Genomic DNA, 21,600 nt, shown 5'->3' with positions numbered 1-21,600 from the left:
TTCTGCTTCCTGTTGAATGTGTTCCATTTGTAAATTGAGTTCCCGGCTGCTATGGGAAAGCACGCCTTAAGAACGCTTTGGTTTAAGAACAGACTTCCGGAATGGATTAAGTTCGTAAACCAAGGTACCACTGTACTAGGTAGCATGCCCTCTGAAAATGCATTGCTTGCATTGTCAGGCTGAGACATAGGAGGCCGGCTGGCTGTATTAAGAAGCAGGTCAGCCCATTTACTGGGAATTAGTTACGTTCTTGTCAGCTATGGTTTTTGGGATGTCAGGTACATTGTGGGGAACCTAACACATCCACGGAATGTGACTTGAGAATGTCCATGTTACCTAAAACCTGCATTATGTCAGAATTTCTTTCTTTCATCCAAAGATCTCTTGCCAAGTGTATTTTTATACACACACACACACACACACACAAGAAAGGTTAAAATAAATTCTGGTGGAGTGGAAGTAATGATATCTTACATAGTTTAGTGTGAAACTCGAGATTTGTGTTGGCTTGAGCACAGCATGCAAACATCCTTTTATGTGTGGTGCAGCTATAGTGAGCGCATGCAGCAACTGCATATTTTTCCTCTGCACATATGATAACATGCTCGCAAGCTACCAGGAAGCTAGGATTTATTGATGTCTTCCTGCCACATGTCCATGCATAACATTAGAATTCAGCCCTTTGTCTCCAGGGCAAATTTCTTGTGAGCTTTTCCCAATCGCTTCCCAACGTGAGATCTTGTCTGGCCTTGTGGAGGCCACTTCAAATAGCTCACTCTGATGAGTGGTCCATGCTTCAGACAGATGTAACATACAGAGTTGTTAGCCATGTGTATTGCTCCCATTGTGTAGAAACAGTCTGCAAGCCACTTTCAGGTATTCCTAGCGGCAGCTGATAGGGACATGGAAACTGTCAGTTCAAACCACGTTATAGCCACGTGGCATGGACCACTTACCATGCAGAGGCTGTTTGCCCTGGCCGCCAGAGGGCCATTGTAATGTGGAGCAGAGTCATAACTATGGCACAGGGGGAAACTGGGAAATGTGCACTCTCAGGAACGCTTTGTGTACATTGCAGCCTCCACCATAGCAAGGCTCCAATGTACATTTATTGATTTCCATTTTCCAACAAAAACCAAACCATTACAGAAGCAGTTTGTTAGCAGTGAAGGGTAAGAGTATTTTGATAGCGGTACCTTTTTTTTTATTCTAGCGTGAATATAGACACAAAAGGAACTGTAATCTACAGGCACCTTTACTTTGGGAACTTCAGGAATATTTATTCCAGCATCGGCCTTTGGAATAGTAAACAAACATTTTAAATCAATTAGCTCTTTGTTTTTCAAAAATGGAACAAAAATTGTGGTTTGTTTGGGTTTTTCCTTTGGCTTTGATAAAACTGTTTTCAGGATAGACACTTCTACAAAATATTTTACCTCATGCCATGCAAAGTTTTAATTTTCAGCGTGAAAGCTCAATCTGCCTATGGTGCCTTGCATACTCATTGGTGGTGGTTATGCTATCTTCATGGTCTAAAAATAAATAGCCAAGTATTTTCAAGAAAAAATTCTTAATTGGCTGTTTATATTTAGACTGACTAATAATTTTACTTTCTGTTTATTGCTCACTAATCTGGTGGTGTCTTTTGCCTGGTTTTTAAATTGGTCCTAACTTTCCTTTTTTTCTCCTCTATCCTTCCTTTCCTTTCCCCCCCACTAGTTTTGCTTCCCTTTTGCTGCAAGAATGTCTGAGGAGTCTTACTTTGAATCTAAAACAGAGGAATCAAACAGTGCAGAGATGTCATGTCAGATCACAGCAACAAGTAACGGGGAGGTAGCTGGTGTGAACCCAAGTCTGAAGGCCTTGATGATGAAGGGCTTTGGGGATATCTTCCCTATGAACGAAGCAGGACCCGTCCTGCATTCTGGGATGCAGATAAATATGCAAGCCAAAAAGAATTCTTCCAAAACCACCTCTATGAAAAAAGGGAAGAAAGTCAACATGTCACTGGGGTTCCATGAATTCGACTTATCTGATGATGATGATTCTGATGATATTGATTTTGATGATGGAAGTGATAGTAGCAGTGAATGAAAGAAATAAAAAACTGTAATGTGGCGTGTGAAACAAAGGGGGAGGGGAAATTTTTTTTTTCCTGAAAAAGAAGCTACAAGTGTGAATTAAAACAACTTTGAAACCCAGCACCACTCAGTTTCGTAGGCCCATTTTATTTCTTGTATGTGAGAAGTTATGTTTATACCCATATTTGGCTTTAAAATTTGCTTTAAAACACCTTATGTGTGTTTTTTTTAAAGGGGGGAAATATTTTATTATGCTACAATATTTGGTTTCTTGTTTACTTCTCGACACCATAAGGAAACTGCAGACTGCTAGGAGTGTTTTTAATTCACATAATTGTTGGTAAATCATGACTACATTGCTATTACTCTTGCCGGGTTTTTGAGCAAGTTAACATCTGGATTTTTCATGTAAATTTGACAACCTCCTTTAAATTACCTTGTGTACAGGCTTTGCACTAGGATCTGATCCTCTTTCCCTCCACTGAATATTATTGTTTCTGACAATGCTGATCATCTATTTGGAGTAGAAGCAGCACCAAGCTTTCTGGCTTCAGTGACCTCTCCTCACACAGGTTGTCAGTTCTAATACAGATCTCCCTTCCATTCAACTGACACCTGATACAGGTTTCCCCTCCTCTTTTTGCACAACGAAGGACCTAACCCAGAAGAGCTATGCACACGTATTGGGTTGTCCTTACAGGATGTGCAATTTAACCTGCACTTAAACTGCAATCCTGCAACCACATACTTGGGAGTAAGCCTCACTAAACATCAACGGAACTGAACTCTGCTTGTTGCCATTCCTGTATATTTTTTGGGCAAGTACCAATTCATAACTAGAAATGAGAAACCGAATACAGTCGTACCTTGGAAGTCGAACGGAATCCGTTCTGGAAGTCCGTTCGGCTTCCAAAACGTTCGGAAACCAAAGCGCAGCTTCTGATTGGCTGCAGGAAGCTCCTGCAGCCAATCAGAAGCCGCGGAAGCCCACGTTGGGCGTTCAGGTTCTAAAGAACATTCGCAAACCAGAACACTCCCTTCCAGGTTTCGGGAGCCAAAACGGTCCAAGTACCAAGGTGTTCGGAATCTAAGGTACGACTGAATAACATAATGCAATTTAAGCACAGCTTCTAGAAGAGAATGTGGACATGAGAATTCATTGAGGTATCCCTTTTCCTGCAATGTATTTACACAACATGCTCAACTGCATAGAAGTAACCAAAGACATAGCTGTGGACTTGTGGTTGTATCTAATATAGTGCTGAGTAAGAATCACATCCGTTCAAGGTTTTACACTGGTAAACTTTTCCACCATGTCCTCAAACATGCTCTCTAAATCTGTTCTGGAGATAAGGGTGCCTGAGTAAATCTGGTATTAGTCTTGTAACCAAGACAGCGTACACACACACACACGTGTGTGTGTGTGTGTGTGTGTGTGTGTGTAAGTAAGTAAGTAAGTAAGTAATGTGGGCCAGGCTGATATTTGCCAAATACAGACGATTTAAGAATCTGCAATTTTCACGCAGCCCAAACCTGTGTTCAGTGGGACTTAACTTCCAGGTATTACCTACATAGGATTGCAGCCTTGATTATAAAACCAAATATCTGTGATTCCTTCCCTCCAGTAATCTTTAAACACAGTGCTTTAGTATATTTGACTGATAGTTGGATCTGTGCTACAAACACACACAGACTTTGCACTGTAAAAAACCCCACTTCAGGTCTGTTTTGGAACTGAAATAGCTCTCAGCACACATTCACTACCTATTTATTTACTATTTGATTTTTTTTTAACTGAATATTTGAGTAAAATATTTATATACTACTAAAAGCACAATGTTGAGGGGGCTCACTTCAGATACTGCAATGCAATGTATAACTGCTACTGCATTGTGCAGTCAGGGAGCACCAAAGATTTCTTAGGCTTGGGTATACAGGCAATGGTTTTTGAAAGACTTTAGGTCAGTAGCCATCACTGTATGTAGGATTATTATTCTTTTTGTGTTTGTGCATTCCCTGTTGAAGTGGTTGAGCAGGATTGCAAAGTTCTGACGCACTACAAGAAACATGTTTGATGCCATAAAAATGTAGCAAGCAAAACAAAAATAATGAATATGTATTCTGCTGGGAACTATAGGCTTGTTCATAAATTTTGTTTGTTCATTCTCAACTTGGTATTAGACTTGGGTGTACAGTATAGGTATCTGCAGGTGAAGAGAATTCTCCCTGGCCACCAGATCAACTCCTCTCCCCCAAGAGAAAATAAGGAATGTTTAAAATACCAAGAAAAGCCAGTTTGAGGTGTCCCATAGAAAATATAGAGTGAATAGACTCATTTTGAAATAAACTCTCCCCAAGCCCTGCAGTTGTAGGGTTCACCCCCCCAATAGCTTATAGTGATTCTATCTAATAAGCCATTCCCGAACCCATATGTGAGCAGAAATGTAGCTATCTTTTGAAATTTGCACTCCTCCAAAATACTAAAGTTCAAAAGTGGGTATATTAAGGAAAAGTATACACAGTAATGTGTATTAGTGAAAAGAATGCAAAAAAACATGCAATATAACTAGCAGAGCTGTTGATATTAGGTGAAATTTCATACAAAATGTGTATAGCTGAGTGGATATCTGTATAAAATTTTGTGCAGATGTTTTTAGAACAACCCACGAGAGCAGAAATGGAGTTGGCTGAATTTAAGGTTGGAAAAATGAGATGCAGAGAAAGAAACGGACAGATTAATCCAACCTTAAGTACAGCCTAATAGAACCTTTTGCTTGAAGGACACTTAGTACATCAAAGGACTAGATCAAGTACTGTACCCTCTTCCAACTTTTCCTTCAAGAAAACAGTTGAGTTGGATATGATACAAGTAGCTTCCAGACCTTAAAACCTACTGTATTCCTGGAAATTGAAGAAACCATCTTCACTTTCTCTAAATTAGAAGACTCTAATTTAACACTTGCTAAGCCAGCGAGAGCTTTCTTGATGATAGGAATAATTTCAGCAACATCATGCAAGCAGTAAACATGTTATGGTGTCTATAAGAATCTGCAGTGCCTCTTTTTTGAAGTCTGATATAGCACACTATGTTTATATATATATTTGCTTTTGCACTGTTGAAATGTTTTATATTGACTAATAAGGAAATGATATCATTTGTAATCCATGCACGTATGAAAATGTAAATGGAAAGTATTTTCAGTACTTAGGAAAGCTCAACCTTGGGTTTTTTGTTGTTGTTTTTTTGTTTTCTCCTGAAAACTGCTGTGCTGTGTGAACACTGTGCCAAAAGTACTGCAGTGTGTAAACAGAATATCTAATTTTTATGGAATGTGAAATGTTACACTCTTGCATGGTGAGACCTTTAGTAATTAGTCTCTCCCACCCCCACAAGACACTACTATATGATGGCTTGCTCCAGTCACATAATGGATTTGCTTGTCTAGTTATTAACAATGCATTTTGGGGGAAGGGGCAATTTGGTGTCATAAATCTTATTTTGTTGTGAATTGTTTTCCTTCTCTTTGTCTTCATTCTGACTTTGCAATAAACATTTTGACAGGAATAAAATCTGTGGTCCCGTATAAAAATATTAGGGGTTAGATGAGGGACATGATGTGTATATGCCAGCTACCGTATTTTTTGCTCTATAAGATGCACCAGACCACAAGACGCACCTAGTTTTTGGAGGAAGAAAACAAGGGGAAAAAAATTCTGAATCTCAGAAGCCAGAACAGCAAGAGGGATCACTGCGCAGTGAAAGCAGCAATCCCTCTTGCTGTTCTGGCTTCTGGGATAGCTGTGCAGGCTGTATTCGCTCCATAAGACGCACACACATTTCCCCTTACTTTTTAGGAGGGAAAAAGTAGTCTTATAGAGCAAAAAATACGGTATTTCACACATGGCTTCTCCATTTTGGCTTCGTTTCTGTTAAATAACTCATGGCACAGTGTAATATGTCATGCGTTGTTGTTCATCTGAGGTTGTATTTACCTAATTTTAAGACCTGCTAAGGAACAGGTGATTGCTATTATGTCCTGGTATGTAAAACCACAGATTTCAAAGAGGGTGTACTTGATTTTTCCCTCGACTGCACATACATATATACATCATTTTATTTGCATGCCTCCTTTCTGTAGTGCAAACCATGCTCAAGGTGGCTTACAACATGGGAAAAAATGACAAAAGTAGTCATAAAGATAAATAAAACATCAAAAAGTACACAACTAACTTGAACAATGTTCACATAAAGAAGATCTAAATAAATAAGATCTAAGATAAAGATACAAAGAATAATAATATCAATATCGGCAGCAACCCCCCCCTCCACACCAACCCCCCTTAAACAACACCCCAGACCAAGTCTGTTCAGCAGCCTTAGCTTTTGTTGCTGGAGTCAAGTTACAAGACCAAGTAGAAAAAGGCATGCAAGTCAGAGAACAGGTCTTCCAGGACTCACAACCAAGATGGCCCATGCAATGTTGGTTCCACGCTTAGGAACTAAGTCCTAAGGAGAGTGTAAAACATAGAAGACTGGGATGCAGTGCGTCGGTTGGTGGTGAATTCATGTGGAAATAATTTTTTATGGGGTGAAAAAATTGTGGTTTTGCCCTTGGGTATGGCACCATTGCTCTACAATCTCACACCCAACAAGGTCTCTTTGGGATAGTGTTTGATTAGTTGCATTTGGATTATCGCTTGGACCGAATGAAACCGCAACTAGTAGAACATGGCAAGTAGGAGTTCCACAAACTGTTGCAACATATCCCTCTGTTCAGGATTTCAGGCATGTCCTCCAATATAATATAAGCTGCTAGGAGCTCAAGCAGGTGATCCCATTCTCCTCTTCCTGTTTCTTTTTCTTCTTCTAGTGAAACTCAAGATTCCATAACTCGCTGGGCATATTTAGCGCCCAGTGAACTGGGTTGAGGGGGAAGGGGTTCCTCTCTATTTACAAACTTGTATACTTTGGCCTACATGGGAGTTCATCGATTATCTAGAAATAACTTCCTCCTTTTATCAATGGAGTTGTGCTTCGAAACTGATTTAATTTAATTTGATTTAATTTATTAAATTTTATGCCACCCTCCATCTGAGGATCACAGGGTGGTTTACGATATGAAAACACAAAAATATACAACACAGTAACAAATGAAAGCAACCCCCCCCCCCCAGTTTAAAGAACCGTAAAGGTAAAGGGACCCCTGACCATTAGGTCCAGTCGTGGCCGACTCTGGGGTTGCGGTGCTCATCTCGCTTTATTGGCCGAGGGAGCCGGCGTACAGCTTCTGGGTCATGTGGCCAGCACGACGAAGCCTCTTCTGGCGAACCAGAGCAGCGCACGGAAATGCTGTTTACCTTCCTGTCAGAGTGGTACCTATTTATCTACTTGCATTTTGACGTGCTTTCAAACTGCTAGGTTGGCAGGCGCAGGGACTGAGCTCACCCCGTTGTGGGGATTCGAACTGCCGACCTGATCGGCAAGTCCTAGGCTCTGTGGTTCAACCCAAATATTGTTATGAATATCTTCCTATGAAGCATATGATTTCATAATATAGTAAAGAGCATATATAAAGCAGATGCATATATAATGTCAATGAAAAACAAACGCAAATGTTTTTAAAACTCCAATGCAGATACTGGCTGTGATAGAAGGTTGGTTGAAAAATGAAAGGATAGGCACTCAGCCATTCAGCAATTGCTATTACAGGGGTCAGTAAACTTTTTCAGCAGGGGGCCAGTCCACTGTCCCTCAGACCTTGTGGGGGGCCGGACTATATTTGGGGAGAAAAAAAGAACGAATTCCTATGTCCCACAAATGCATTTTAAATAAAAGGACACATTCTACTCATGTAAAAACACGCTGATTCCCGGACCGGGAAGGCGATTGGGCCAGATCCATCCCCCTGGCTTTAGTTTGCCTACCTATGACATATATAGAAGGTGGAACCTGCCACACAACCCTTTTCCTGTTCAGAGTTCCCTCCAACCATCCTTTGAGCTCCATTCCATTCTCCTCTGATTTTCAATTGTTTTTCCACACATACCCTACAACTGTCAACCAACCTTTTGTGTCTAGTGAGCATGCTCGGTGCTCTTTGGCTATTCCAGATCCCTCCCCCAAGCATTTTTAGTACCTATTTAGTACCATTTTCCTCCCTTTTTCAAAAGTTAAGAGTTCTCCCAAGCCTGCTGTTTTTTGCATCTTTGGGGGGGGGGGGGCGATTTCATTGTGGCTGCAAAAGGCTCCACCCTTAGAGAACAAGTTCTGTGTTTGATATATAGGAGAAACAAACACTTGGATAATGGGTGGTGCTGGCAACTTTAGTTCGGTTAGCATGAGTTAGTTTATTGCCAGGGAACTCAAGAAGAAGTTCATATCAGATATCAGATAAGGAAGCCGTAACCTGCTGAGATCCAGTTAGATTTCCTACGACTTCACCTTCCGAGCATCAAACTACACTAGGACGTCCTGGTCTCATCCATTCAATTGCTAAAGTAGATACCGTACTTTCCTGTGTATAAGACAATGTTTTTTCTTCAAAAATCATGCTAAAAAGTGGGGGTCGTCTTATACATGGGTAGTGCATAGGGTGGGCGTTTGATTGGTTGCTGCGTCTGTCAGCGGCTATTGTGCATGCTATTGTGCTCGTTCAATCTCACTGCAAACAAGTGGTACAGTGACAATAAAATTATTTCTATTTCTATTGGTTGGTGCGTTAATGGGTGGTGTTGATTGGCTGACGCTCCAGCAATTGGGCGGGCAATTGGCAGCTTCCGCCATTGAAGGGACAGACAGGAGGCAGATTTTGTGACGCATGTGGGTTAGCGATTTTCGACAATCCCCCCTAAAAAAAGGTCAACAACTCTGTGCCATCTTCCCCCCATTTTCTTATACATGGGGGCGCCTTATAGACAGTGGCGTAGCGTGGGGGGTGCCAAGGGTGCTGGCCGCACCGGGCGCAACATTCGGCGAGTCCAGAGGGAAGGGACAAGTTCCTTCCTCCGCCGGGCTCCCCGCCGCTACCGCTAGCCTTACGCCCTAGCGCGTGCGCGCTCCCCGCCGCCGCTGCGACTGCGCTCCACTCACTGCTCGCAGGAGGAGCAGCCGCTGCAGCAGCGCCGACGCTGCCACCGACGCCTGGCCGGGCACGGGCAGCCTCCGCACCCCGCCGCCGCCGCCATCCCCTCGGCCCAGCCACAGGCGGCGGCTGCTTCTGCTGACTGGGAGGGAGGCAGTGGCGTAGCGTGGGTTGTCAGCACCCGGGGCAAGGCAAGTAATTTGCGCCCCCTAACCCGTGGATTTTAGCACTCGAGTGCGAGCGCCCCCCCAGGTGTTGCGCCCGGCCCCCCTGCACCCCCCCACGCTACGCCACTGGGGCTGGGGGCGAGCGAAGGAGCCAAGGACCCCCCCCAAAGGCTCAGCAGGAATTTATTAAATTTATTATTTGCGGAGCCCCCGCGGGCCGAGGCAGCCGAAGCCCCCTCCCCTCAGGCGCCTCCCCGCCCCCTCCTCTCCTTGGGCTGTAGGTGGAGCTCCAGATCCGGGCTTGGCGAGCGCCTCTCCTCCTCCCGGCCGGGTCCGGGGGCTTCCAGCCGTGCTCCGTCCTCGCCCCCCCCCCCGCGGTTGAGACTTGCGCTGAGAGCCGGAGCCAGCGGCGCCCCCTTCTGCCGGGAGACCCTCGCCCGCCCGCCGGCTTCCTCTCGGAGGGTTTTGGGGAGCGCAAGGCGCGGCGAGGCCCCTCGGAGCTCTCCTCCCTCCCAGTCAGCAGAAGCAGCCGCCGCCTGTGGCTGGGCCGAGGGGATGGCGGCGGCGGCGGGGTGCGGAGGCTGCCCGTGCCCGGCCAGGCGTCGGTGGCAGCGTCGGCGCTGCTGCAGCGGCTGCTCCTCCTGCGAGCAGTGAGTGGAGCGCAGTCGCAGCGGCGGCGGGGAGCGCGCACGCGCTAGGGCGTAAGGCTAGCGGTAGCGGCGGGGAGCCCGGCGGAGGAAGGAACTTGTCCCTTCCCTCTGGACTCGCGCCCCCCCCCCAATGTTGCGCCCGGTGCGGCCGGCACCCTTGGCACCCCCCACGCTACGCCACTGGAGGGAGGAGAGCTCCAGTGGCGTAGCGTGGGGGGGTGCAGGGGGGCCGGGCGCAACACCTGGGGGGGGCGCTCGCACTCGAGTGCTAAAATCCACGGGTTAGGGGGCGCAAATTACTTGCCTTGCCCCGGGTGCTGACAACCCACGCTACGCCACTGCTTATAGACGGAAAAGTGCGGTAATGCTTTTCAAATCTGGGAATCCAATTTGGATGTTTGTTGATTTTGAAATGGTATTCTTCCATCACTGTGGTTTGTCTCAACTGGCAATCAATTAAATATTTGTTACAATTTTTTGCAACTCCCAAATATTGAAATATGAATCTCGAACAGCCTAGTTGACGCTAAGCTTACAAACCTAAAAGCAAGTTCAAATTATAATTCGTCATTTAATTAATTTGAAGTTGGTTTAGCTCTAGTTTTATTTCCTCATGCACCGGGAGCAGCAAGGGCTGAAATTCTGACTTAAAATAAAATAAAAACACTTCCCTGCTACCATAAACCAGCAGGAATGAGCAAAAACTGAGGTGGAATGGAAATGACTTGGCTGAATGGAGAACAGTTTAGCTTCACATCGAAATGTATTTATATCAGTCATATGCAAGTAAGGCAGACTGTCCGTATTAATTTTCTCGGAGAAAAACAAAAAGGATCTGAATGCTAAATAAATAATCAACTTCTAAATGAAAATGGATGTCAAGAGTCACAAAAAAGAAAGAGTGCACCATTAAATTCATATTTCTTACACAGTTGCTGCCTTCCTTTGATATCTGTGCTTGGACTGAAGAAGATGTGGTAAGCAGCCTTTTATTAATTAAAACATCCTTTTTTTTGTTTGTCTAAGAATTCTTACTTTAAGTAGAGCACTCAGGGCTAAGCAATAAACCTGCAGCTGTGTGAAATAGCAACCAATGGCTGCTTCTCCCTTGTAGTTTAAGAGGAGAATACAGTGGAACCTTGGTTCTCAAACTTAATCCGTTCCGGAAGTCTGTTCCAAAACCAAAGCGTTCCAAAACCAAGGTGCGCTTTCCCATAGAAAGTAATGCAAAATAAATTAATCCGTTCCAGACGTTTAAAAACAACCCCTAAAACAGCAATTTAACGTGGATTTTACTATAATGAGACCATTGATCCATAAAATGAAAGCAATAATCAATGTACTGCACTATAAAATAAATAAGAAAGAATTATAGATGATACAAATTAAAGTTATAATTTTTTCTTACCTGCATTGATGATAGTCATTGTTTGGATGGGGGCTTTTATCCATTTCCGCAGTCACACAATCAACTAATCAGTAGCTGAACTGGGTTCCACACAGTCACAAAAACAATTTAACTGGAAAAGCCTCAAAAACAAAAACGCAAAATGAATTGCAAAAACAAAAGCGCCAAACTTAATTCGTTCTGGAAGTCAAATTGACTTCAGAAATGTTCGAAAATCAAGGCTCAGCTTCTGGTTGGTGCAGGTGCCCCGGAAACAATAGCCGATAGCCGCATCGGACATTCGGCTTCCGAAAAATGTTCAAAAACTGGAACACTTACTTCCGGGTTTTTGGCGTTTGAGAACCAAGGTACCACTGTATTGTAGTGGAGAACCGACCAGGCAAAGTCGAGCTTAAGCTGGGCTCTTTCCCCTGGAAATTCCCTCCCCATGCTCAAGTAAGGTGTGGTTCCAAGCTCATGTTACTAGGTAAACACAGGTTCAGTGGGGAGGAAGGGGGAGGAAGTCCCGTTGCGCAAATGGACCTCATTCCGGTTGTGCAACTATGTCATTGACTACGGCTTAAAATAATAAATCTGTGTTATTTCTTCACAGTACTTTTGGATGCAGCAGCTTGTTACGAAAGGTAAGTCTCCTGTATTTGGTTGACTTTTTTTTTTGTCTCTATTGATCCGTTTTCTAAACAGTTTCCTCTTTTCTTAAGGTGACACTTCAGGTGAGATGAGTATTTATGCTACTTTATTTAAGGAGCATCACATCACTGGGAAACGACTGCTACTTCTGGATGAAGAGGACATGAAGGACATGGGGATTGTTTCTAAAGGCCACATGATTCATTTGAAGGTACTTAAAAATGCCTTGGATGAAAATGGGACTGTTGAGGAAGGAGTCCATTCTTGTGTGGGGTGGTGGTGGAGATCTTTTTAAAAATCCTTTTGTGGGGATGAACCATGTAGGAGACCTGCATTTTACTGTGTTGTTTGAATGGATATTTTGTTACATATCGTACTTTCTGCATTTTATCATTTTGTAAAATTGCTTTGGAACTTGCTGGTTGTGGGAAATGATCAACATATTTGTTATGTACAGAAGTTCTCACCCTGGGCCAGCAGGGGGATACTGTAGATATTTCAGGTCCACATATGCAAATAAGGGATCGGAAGTGACGTTCAGTGATTGGATAGTTATAGAAAGTTGTTACAGTTACATTGTACTGGAGCTCTATATAAGCAGGCTGGCTGAACCCTTCAGGTTCAGTTCTGTTCTGACCTGTGAATAAACAAGAGCTGTTTGGAGAATCGCTGTGTCATCTGATATGTTCACCCACAACTTAACAATATTTAACAGACTCATTACCTATTTTATGTATTGAAACAATAAAGGCCCTACAATTCAGGGTGAAGGGAGCTCTGCCCCTAGAAACAAGAATGAAAGCAAACCAGAATAATTTTTCATGGAATGCTTCTCCACCTGGTTCAGCGTCTCTTAATGAAAAAATTGAATCCATAGGTCTTTAAATTGTGCAGTTTTGTGTGACGTGGACTCTGGTTTATTCTTATTTCCCCCTCTTTTTTTTACTCTTAGACTGCCATTGAGAAATTGAGTCAGGACCACATCAATATGTTCCATTTTCCACCTCTGATTAAGGTAACCACGATTGTATTTAGAAAGTAAAATATAATGAGTTGACACCTGGGAAAGAAATCTTGGTGCTATTGACCTCCATAATCTCGCATTATATATATTTGGTTCAGATATAGTTCTCTTGAGGTGCTAAGCCCATGTTGGGCCTGTACTGCTTCAGGCTCTGTAAGCAGAGCTAACATTCCCTGTATAGGGAAGTTTTTTAAGGTGTAATGTTTTATTATGCTTTTATATATGCTGGAAGCTGCCCAGAGTGGCTGGGGCAACCCAGTCAGATGGGCGGGGTACAAATACATTAATAATAATAATAATAATAATAATAATAATAATAATAATAATATATTTATAAACTAGATGCCATAAAGAACGATCCTAGACAAGTTAGTTTCCTGTGTGCATGGATTGTGTTTTAGGATGAAGTACAGCCCAAGATAAAGGTTTACCATTTTATTGAGAACTAGGCCTTAGAAATGAGACAATAAATATTCCGGAGCCAGATCTTTGCTTAGTTTCAGAAAGTGGTAGATTCATTAATACTCACAGTACTGAGGTGTAAAAGAAGGCAGGCTTAATGTACTTCTAATAGTTCTGTAGCAAAGGACATTTCAGTAGAAAACAATGCCTCTAGCACTGCCGTCTTAAAAATTGTCTTCATCTGTAGTTATTGGAGAACTCACTCAATATTTGGTAGCTTCCAAAGGTTTCCGAGGTCAGACGTCTAAGGATAACCCAGCAAAACTTTGTAGAACTAAAAGGCAGTTAAACCCTTAAGACAAAGTTAAAACCTTTCACTGGCAGAGAAGATGATGCTATCACATGTTCCCTTGTCTATTTTTGTTTGTTTGCTGTGCTGTTTTTTTTACCGGTAAGGTATATTTACTGGTATATTTGGGCATTTAGGACCACATGGCTGTAGTCTGAAGAGGCACTCTGAACCAGTTTACTGCAATCCACTTGTTCACAGTACTAATCACTGCTAGTCTGCACAGACAAGCCCTGCCAGCACAAATAACACAACTGCTTCATGCTGAAATAGTCACAGGTACCTTAAATTCCTCCTGTAGGAAATACCTCTTATTTGAGGAATTCCTTTTGCACATCCTGTTCTGCACTATCATCTCTGCTTGAGTGATGACTGGAAACTCACCCGTAGTTTACAAGTCGAAGGAAACTGTTTCCCAAAATTGTACAATGCAAAATTACACTTGTTGTTTTTCACACTGAAGGTTTAAGTAGGGTCAGAACTGTTTATAAAGATATTAAAAATGTTACATTATTTAACCCAGACTGTCAAATACCCTGAATTTAAACAAACTGAGATCTGAAACAAAAATGACTCATCCTTTCTTTCTGTGGTAGGATTCTGCAAGTGAAAATGAGACAAGTGAAGAGAAAGTCGTGAACCTTGAACTCGTTTTTGGCTATCATTTAAAGCCTGGAAGTGGCCCTAAGGTAAATGAATAATTCGTAGCTGCTATTATTTGTTTTATATGCCTGTTGTCTTTGTCCATGGAGTTTTCTTGGCAGGGATACTGGAGTGGCTTGCCGGTTCCTGCTCCAGGTGGATCATGTTTGGTCAAAACTCTCCACTATGACCTGTCCATCTTGGGTGCCCTGAGAGGACTTCCGGGTTGGCGCCATCGCCGAATGGCGGACTCCCTCCGAGCTTCGGAGGGAGTCTGCTCGGCAGGGGCTGGGTCCTACCGCACCGGCGATGCGGGGACCCTTAAAAACCACGGCCACGGAGGTCGTGGACATGGAGACTCGGCTGGCACCGCTAGCGCCCTCCCGACTCGTGAAGGAGCCTTTTTAAAGGCTACGGATCGGGTGCCGGGGAGAAGCGTGGTGCTTTGAGTCCTCTGCTATCCCTGCCGAGCGCAGCCGCATGCCATCCGGCGGAGAGCGCTGACTTCTTCCATTGAAAATTCGGACTTCTTAACAACAACCCGTGAGTAATTGGGAAACCGGGTTCAAAAGGAGGAAAAAAAAGAATTCTTTTTTTTCGGATTGGACACGAGCGGGGGGGGATCCAAAAAGGAAGTCAGTCCCCCCCCCTACTGTAAACCTTCCAAAACAAGGACGGGGAAACCAAGGTCCAAAAAGATGTGTATTGCTGATTAAAACTAAGAATTCCACGATGGGGAACTATAAGAACTGTGCTGGAGGAAGAATTGAGGGAGAAGAAACGTAACCCCCCCCCCTGGGAACCGGGGTGATTGAAGAGAGAGCCTGGTGAAAAGAGTCGGAGATTTTGACAGCTGTCAAAGTAGCTGTCAAAGTCGGAAAGCAGAGAGGATTTTATTATGAGAACTTTGCTGGTTGAATTTGTTACAATTTGCTATAATTTGTTAAAACTTGGATACAAAATGGCGATAACATGGATAACAATCGGACTTTTGGACTAGAGAAAACAAAGTTACAACAATCCCCCTAGCGGAGTTTTGGGACATTACAAAGATGGTCGTAAGTGGAAAAATACCATTGGAATTTTACAGGACTGGTTATCTTCTGGGAAAGCTGCAAAACGGAAATAATATTTTGTCTACAGGGTGTTCGGCTAAAGGAGACAATAGAATTTTCTATTGAAGAAAGGAAGGGACTGAACGCAAGTTTTCGTTCCTGAATAATAATAATCCCTGCAGAGTTACTAAGCTTCTGAATTAGAACGTTTCAGCAGCGGAACAAGAGGAAACTGGACTACAACTTGGAAAGAACAATGGGGGGAGTTTTATTTAAAGATTTGAAGTTAAATGTTTTAAAAAATAATTATAAACAGAAAAAGCCAGCAAGGAATTGGGGGAAATAGGTGATTTATGGACTTTAAGAATTCCAGGCGGATAACATGGTTTGGTGGTCAGGGGGATATTAAACCGGGGACAGGGGGGGGGGGAGAACTAAAATCCAAAGGCTTGTCAATTTTTTTTTTTTTCTGAATGAGCTTTTTCTTCATCTATTATATTTTTTATTTCTTATTTCTTATATTTCTATTGTGTGGGGTGTCTTTATCATTAAAAAAAGGGAAAATTGTGGAATGAAAATGGGGTGGGCCCTGGGGAGAGAACTTTTGTTTTTTATTAAGGGTACTGATGAGGAGTGTATAAATTTTAAATTCGAATAATGGTCTAAACAAATTAAGTTTCAATTAGAACTGAGAGCTTGTGGAGCCAACAATATGAAAGGGGAATATGGTAGGGGTGGGGGAAGGGGGGAGTCCCAGAAAGTGGATGTATGAAAATAAGGCTTTAAATGTACTTTAACTCTTACTTTCTGTATTTTTGAAAATCTTAATAAATATCATTTAAAAAAAAACATCTTGGGTGCCCTGCTCGGCATAGTTCATAGCTTCTCTGAGTTATTCAAGCCCCTTCGCCATGGCAAGGCAGTGATCCATGAAGGGGATGTACGGAAGTGAGAGCTGGACCATAAAGAAGGCTGGTCGCCGAAGAATTGATGCTTATGAATTATGGTGCTGGAGGAGATTCTTGAGAGTCTCATGGACTGCAAGAAGTTCAAACCTATCCATTCTTAAGGAAATCAGCCCTGAGTGCTCACTGGAAGGACAGATCGTGAAGCTGAGGCTCCAATACTTTGGCCACCTCATGAGAAGAGAAGACTCCCTGGAAAAGACCCTGATGTTGGGAAAGATGGAGGGCACAAGGAGAAAGGGACGACAGAGGACGAGATGGTTGGACAGTGTTCTCGAAGCTACTAGCATGAGTTTGACCAAACTGCGGAAGGCAGTGGAAGACAGGAGTGCCTGGCGTGCTCTGGTCCATGGGGTCACGAAGAGTCGGACACGACTAAACGACTAAACAACAACAACAACATTATTTGTTTTCTTCACATAAAAATTTCCCTGCATATATTCACCCCAGGTGCCTCCAGATGGTTAATATTTGGGGTGATGAATTTAATCTCATAACAGGAAACATAAGTTTGCACAGTTGAAGTAGATTAAAGTGCTCTTTCCCCCTAGCAATACAAATCCACCTAAAAAAAAGAAAATGGCTTTTGCTGTTAGGAAAGGGAGAGGAAATGCATTAAAAAGTGTGGAATGAATGCATGATTAACAGGAAGACGTAAAAACGCCCCACAAGCAGTTCAGGATGAAGGCTCATTCTCATATAATATTTGGAGCTGTTCCATTTAGAGAAATGGCGAATAAGGAGGGCGTGGTATTGGCATACAATATTCTTGTTGGTGTGGGGAAAGTGGATAGAGAAAAGATTTTCTCCCTGTCTCATAATATAAAACTTGTGGACATTGAATGAAACTGAAGGTTGGAAGGTTGACGACAGACAAAAGGAAGCACACGACACACAGTGAAACTACGGGGTTCGTTCCCACAAGAGGTGGTGATGGCCACCAGCTTGGATGGCTTTAAAAGAGGATTAGACAAATTCACGGAGGATAAGGCTATTTTCCAGCTCCACTGCTGGAGGCAGGTAGCCTCTGCATACCAGTTGCTGAGAGAGTGCTATTGTACTTCTGTTCTGCTTTTGGGATTCCCTTTGGGATCTTGCTGGGTAGAATGCTGAAGTAGATGAGCCTTTGGCAGGCTCTTCTTATTTTCTCATGTTCGCTTATCTGAAAACAGATCAGAATGAATTCTCAATGCAGACCAGATACGGTCCAACCTCAGTGTAAGCTTCGTGCCAGCAAATCAAGATGCATGCTCAATAGACACGTTATCTGGCAGTTCCCTCCAGGGCCATCTTTAGCATAGCCGCCGGGGTGTGCAAAGATCTGCCCAGTGCCCCCAATTGGGGGGGGCAGGTCAAAGTTGTTCAGCTTTTTTTTAGGGGCGCACGGTCTAAGTTGTTCAGCTTTTAAGGAGGGGAGCAACGAAAACCGCTAATATGAAAAATTAAAAAGCGGCAGCGATAGCTCCGTCTTCCGTTTTTGCAAAAATGAAAGACACCAGTAGGGGGGGCACCAGATACATTGATTCTGCCCCACACCCCTGGGTACAGACAGCCCTGGTTCCCTCACCACGAGGTTATAGGGAACCAGGCAGAGGGCCTTCTCGGTAGTGGCACCCTCTCTGTGGAATACCCTCCCATCAGACCTCAAGGAAAGAAGCAACTATGCAACCTTTAGAAGGCAGCGCTGTGTAGGGAAGTTTTTAATGTTTAATTATTATTATGTTGTATATGCTGGAAGACGCCCAATAAAATCAGCAGCAGCAGCAGCATCTGGAGGAACCCAAAATCGGCGGAAGTGTGCCGAGTGCGACTCATCCTGCTTTTCAGTAGTGTGGCAAGGATGTTTTGTTCTGCATGCCAGAATGCTAAGAACCAAACAACTCACTAAGAATGAGCACAGGGCTCAGCATTCCTAGGGCTGCCATATTTCAGAATGAAGTCACATCATTGAGCACTTTCCCATACCCCAGTAAGTTGCTGTTTCTGGAAAACTAGGGCGCCAAGTTAGGAAGGTTCCAGCCCAACCTTCTCCGTAGTGAGCTGGTTTCCTGTAAGATGGTCTTCTCTTCTAATATCCGGTTTAGATTGAAGCTGAAGTCCAAAGTGATTGAAAAACGAAACTGAGAAGCTGTGGGCTATATCTCCCAATTCAGATGCTCCGTTCCCTGCTTGTTAAATCAGAGTTTAGCAGCCAAGAATGAGCAGTGAGACCCCTCTCCCCTCTCTCAGGCCCTACATACTGGTTTAATTAAACCGTGGGTAGGCAAACTAAGGCCCGAGGACGGTCCAGGAACCAGTGTGTTTTTACATGAGTAGAATGTGTCCTTTTATTTAAAATGCATCTCTGGGTTATTTGTGGGGCCTGCCTGGTGTTTTTACATGAGTAGAATGTGTGCTTTTATTTAAAATGCATCTCTGGGTTATTTGTGAGGCATAAGAATTCTTTCATTATTATTATTTCCCCAAAATATAGTCCGCCCCGTCCGCCCCCAAGTCTGAGGGACAGTGGACTGGCCCCCTGCTGAAAAAGTTTGCTGACCCCTGAATTAAATCATCGTTAGTCATTCTGTCCAAAATTGGGGTACTAGGGTTTCACGTTAGTTTCCTAACTAGGCTCTTAAGCCAACTTCAAACTGTTCTAGTAAATTGACATGGTCAGAGCCAGCTAAATCATACTCAGAGTTCAATGTGAGGTGACTGGGTACTTTCTTTCTGAAATGGAAGGCCAACTGAGGCTTAACATGGACCACTGCGATCTACTGAAAACTTTATGTATCTGTTCCCTCAGTGCAAATAATCTCTATCGTGAATTATGTTTGCGGAAAGTGTTTTGACTGGCTTGCAAATGTCACTGTGTATGCCGAGTTGCAAGCAACATGAATACTGTCTTTAGGCAGCGAAATGTTGTCATCTATTGGACTATATACCATCCGGTGAGAAGATGAAATTACCAATAGTCATAATGAAGTTGCCTGAGACAGATATAAGTGGCAGGTTGACACTTAACCCACCACAAACAGAGCATCCATTTAGTAATGTAGGCAAATATAGTTCTTCTGTGTTTCAGTCTTTTTTTTGTATTCCGTTAAATATATTTAATTGTGCTGCATCTGTTTTGCATTTAGAAGACCCTTGGGTTGTACCCCAAGGTTAAGTATTGGGAATAATATATCCTAACTGTAAGAGCAGCTCAATAAGAGAATTATCTACCTTTCGAAAGATTATGAAATCAACTTCCTTGGAGGTTCGAAAAGGAAAAAAGAGGAGCTGTTGTGAGGGGGCGTTTGTTGTGGGTGCTCTAAGTATATACAGTGATACCTTGGTTCTTGAACTTAATCCATTCCGGGAGTCCATTCGACTCCCAAAAGCATTTGAAAACCAAGGCACAGCTTCCGATTGGCTGCAGGAGCTTCCTGCACTCAAGCGGAAGCCGCGTCGGATGTTCGGCTTCTGAAAAACACTCGTAAACTGGAACACTTACTTCCGGGTTTGCGGCGTTCGGGAGCCGATTTGTTCGACAACTAAGCCTTTCGAGAACCAAGGCACAGTGGTACCTCAGGTTACATACTCTTCAGGTTACAGACTCTGCTAACCCAGAAATAGTGCTTCAGGTTAAGAACTTTGCTTCAGGATGAGAACAGAAATTGTGCTCTGGCGGCGCGGCCGCAGCAGGAGGCCCCATTAGCTAAAGTGGTGCTTCAGGTTAAGAACAGTTTCAGGTTAAGAACAGACCTCCGGAATGAATTACGGTAAGTACTTAACCCGAGGTACCACTGTATCACTGTATGTTCCTATTGTTGGCAAAGGGGTGGACTCTTGTCATTTTTCCAGCTATATGATTCTAGGAGGACTGAAGATAATACTAAGATTTCAATTAAATTTAGCCTTTATAAAGGAAGTAACTGAGGGCTCACCAGACCACACTATTTGACACACCTTTTGGTATAAAAACAGAGATGTCTATAGAGTTGTTTAATTGAATGGCGACAAAAGCTTGGATTCTCAAACAAATACATCTAAAGATTTAAAACTACATATCAAATTCACAAGAAAAATCCACTGGTATTCTTTAAAAAAAGATGGGTATTGTATTGGCATTCTTGCGTTTATGATACTGCTTATGACAGGCAGCCTGACTCAAAACATAGAGCCCATTATATCTGAATATTTGTACCCAGCAGCAACTTCCTACCAACCTGCAGGGGGGGTTGGACTAGATCAAGCTTCCTCAAACTCGGCCCTCCAGATGTCTTGAGACTACAATTCCCATCACCCCTGACCACTGGTCCTGCTAGCTAGGGATCATGGGAGTTGTAGGCCAAAAACATCTGGAGGAAGCCTGGACTAGATTGCCTTCATGGTCCTGTCCAACTCTAAAATTCTATGGTTCTACAATACTGGCTCCACAGCTATTCCATTGGTGCCACACACACTTGAAGCTCTTCTGGGTTGGTGTGCAGCAAATCTGAGCTTAAGCCCAAGAGACTTTCAAAATACCGCTCTTGCAATCACTTCGGCAGTGGACAAGCTTAAAGCCACAGCAGCTCCTTTCGAAATATAATTTCCCGTCTTAGAATTCCATCCGTCTAAGCCACTGAAACCTGCTGTTTGCAAAGTGCTGGAGACAAACATCTATTTCTAGTACCTCAGCAATTCATTATTATGCATAAATTCTACCTCACAATACTTGAAAACAAAGAGAACAGCAAGCAAAGCATAATTCCTTTCTTTCTTAATAAAAAACCAAACCAAAAAACCCCCACCCTACAATAAAACGCTGCCTGTTTTAATTACATTTGAGGGGTTGATTCAGTTCTCCTTGGCCAAAATAGCAACTGATTTGGGATGGTTTCGTGAACCTTGCTGGAGCCTTTGTAGTAGTGAAAAGCCATAAGTTACGTACACTGATGTTTCGCTCCATTTGTTTACTGTTTTTAATAAACACCTCTTCCCTAAAACCAGGGTTTTAAAAAACCCAAACACTTCCCCCCCCCCCAAAAAAAAACCCCAATGGAAAACAACAACACCCTGCTGTGCTAGCAACCCCTCTCTTCCCTGGTTTCCACTTGGCAGTGACTCCCTTGACCCAAGGCTGGGGCCATTGTTAAGGCTATAACACATTTACATATTTTGCAATAAAACATC

The 21,600-nt window shown here is 43.2% G+C and overlaps 1 protein-coding gene across 2 annotated transcripts in view; it reads left to right on the top strand.

Moving 5' to 3' along the window:
- Window positions 1-5,651, top strand: part of MAP3K20 (mitogen-activated protein kinase kinase kinase 20) — a 68,219-nt gene extending 62,568 nt beyond the window's left edge. For both annotated transcript variants that reach the window (XM_080971591.1, XM_080971590.1), the window contains one exon: window positions 1,720-5,651. In XM_080971591.1, the coding sequence (XP_080827717.1) occupies window positions 1,720-2,094 (375 nt within the window). In that variant the 3' untranslated portion in view covers window positions 2,095-5,651. The remainder of the gene's footprint in view (window positions 1-1,719) is intronic.
- Window positions 5,652-21,600: the final 15,949 nt, after the last annotated feature.

The sequence above is a fragment of the Podarcis pityusensis genome, assembly GCF_964106645.2.
Source record: "Podarcis pityusensis genome assembly, chromosome: 1".
NCBI classification, from domain to species: domain Eukaryota; kingdom Metazoa; phylum Chordata; class Lepidosauria; order Squamata; family Lacertidae; genus Podarcis; species Podarcis pityusensis.
Note: the sequence above shows the minus strand (reverse complement) of the source record. Positions and strands in the feature narration are given on the sequence as shown.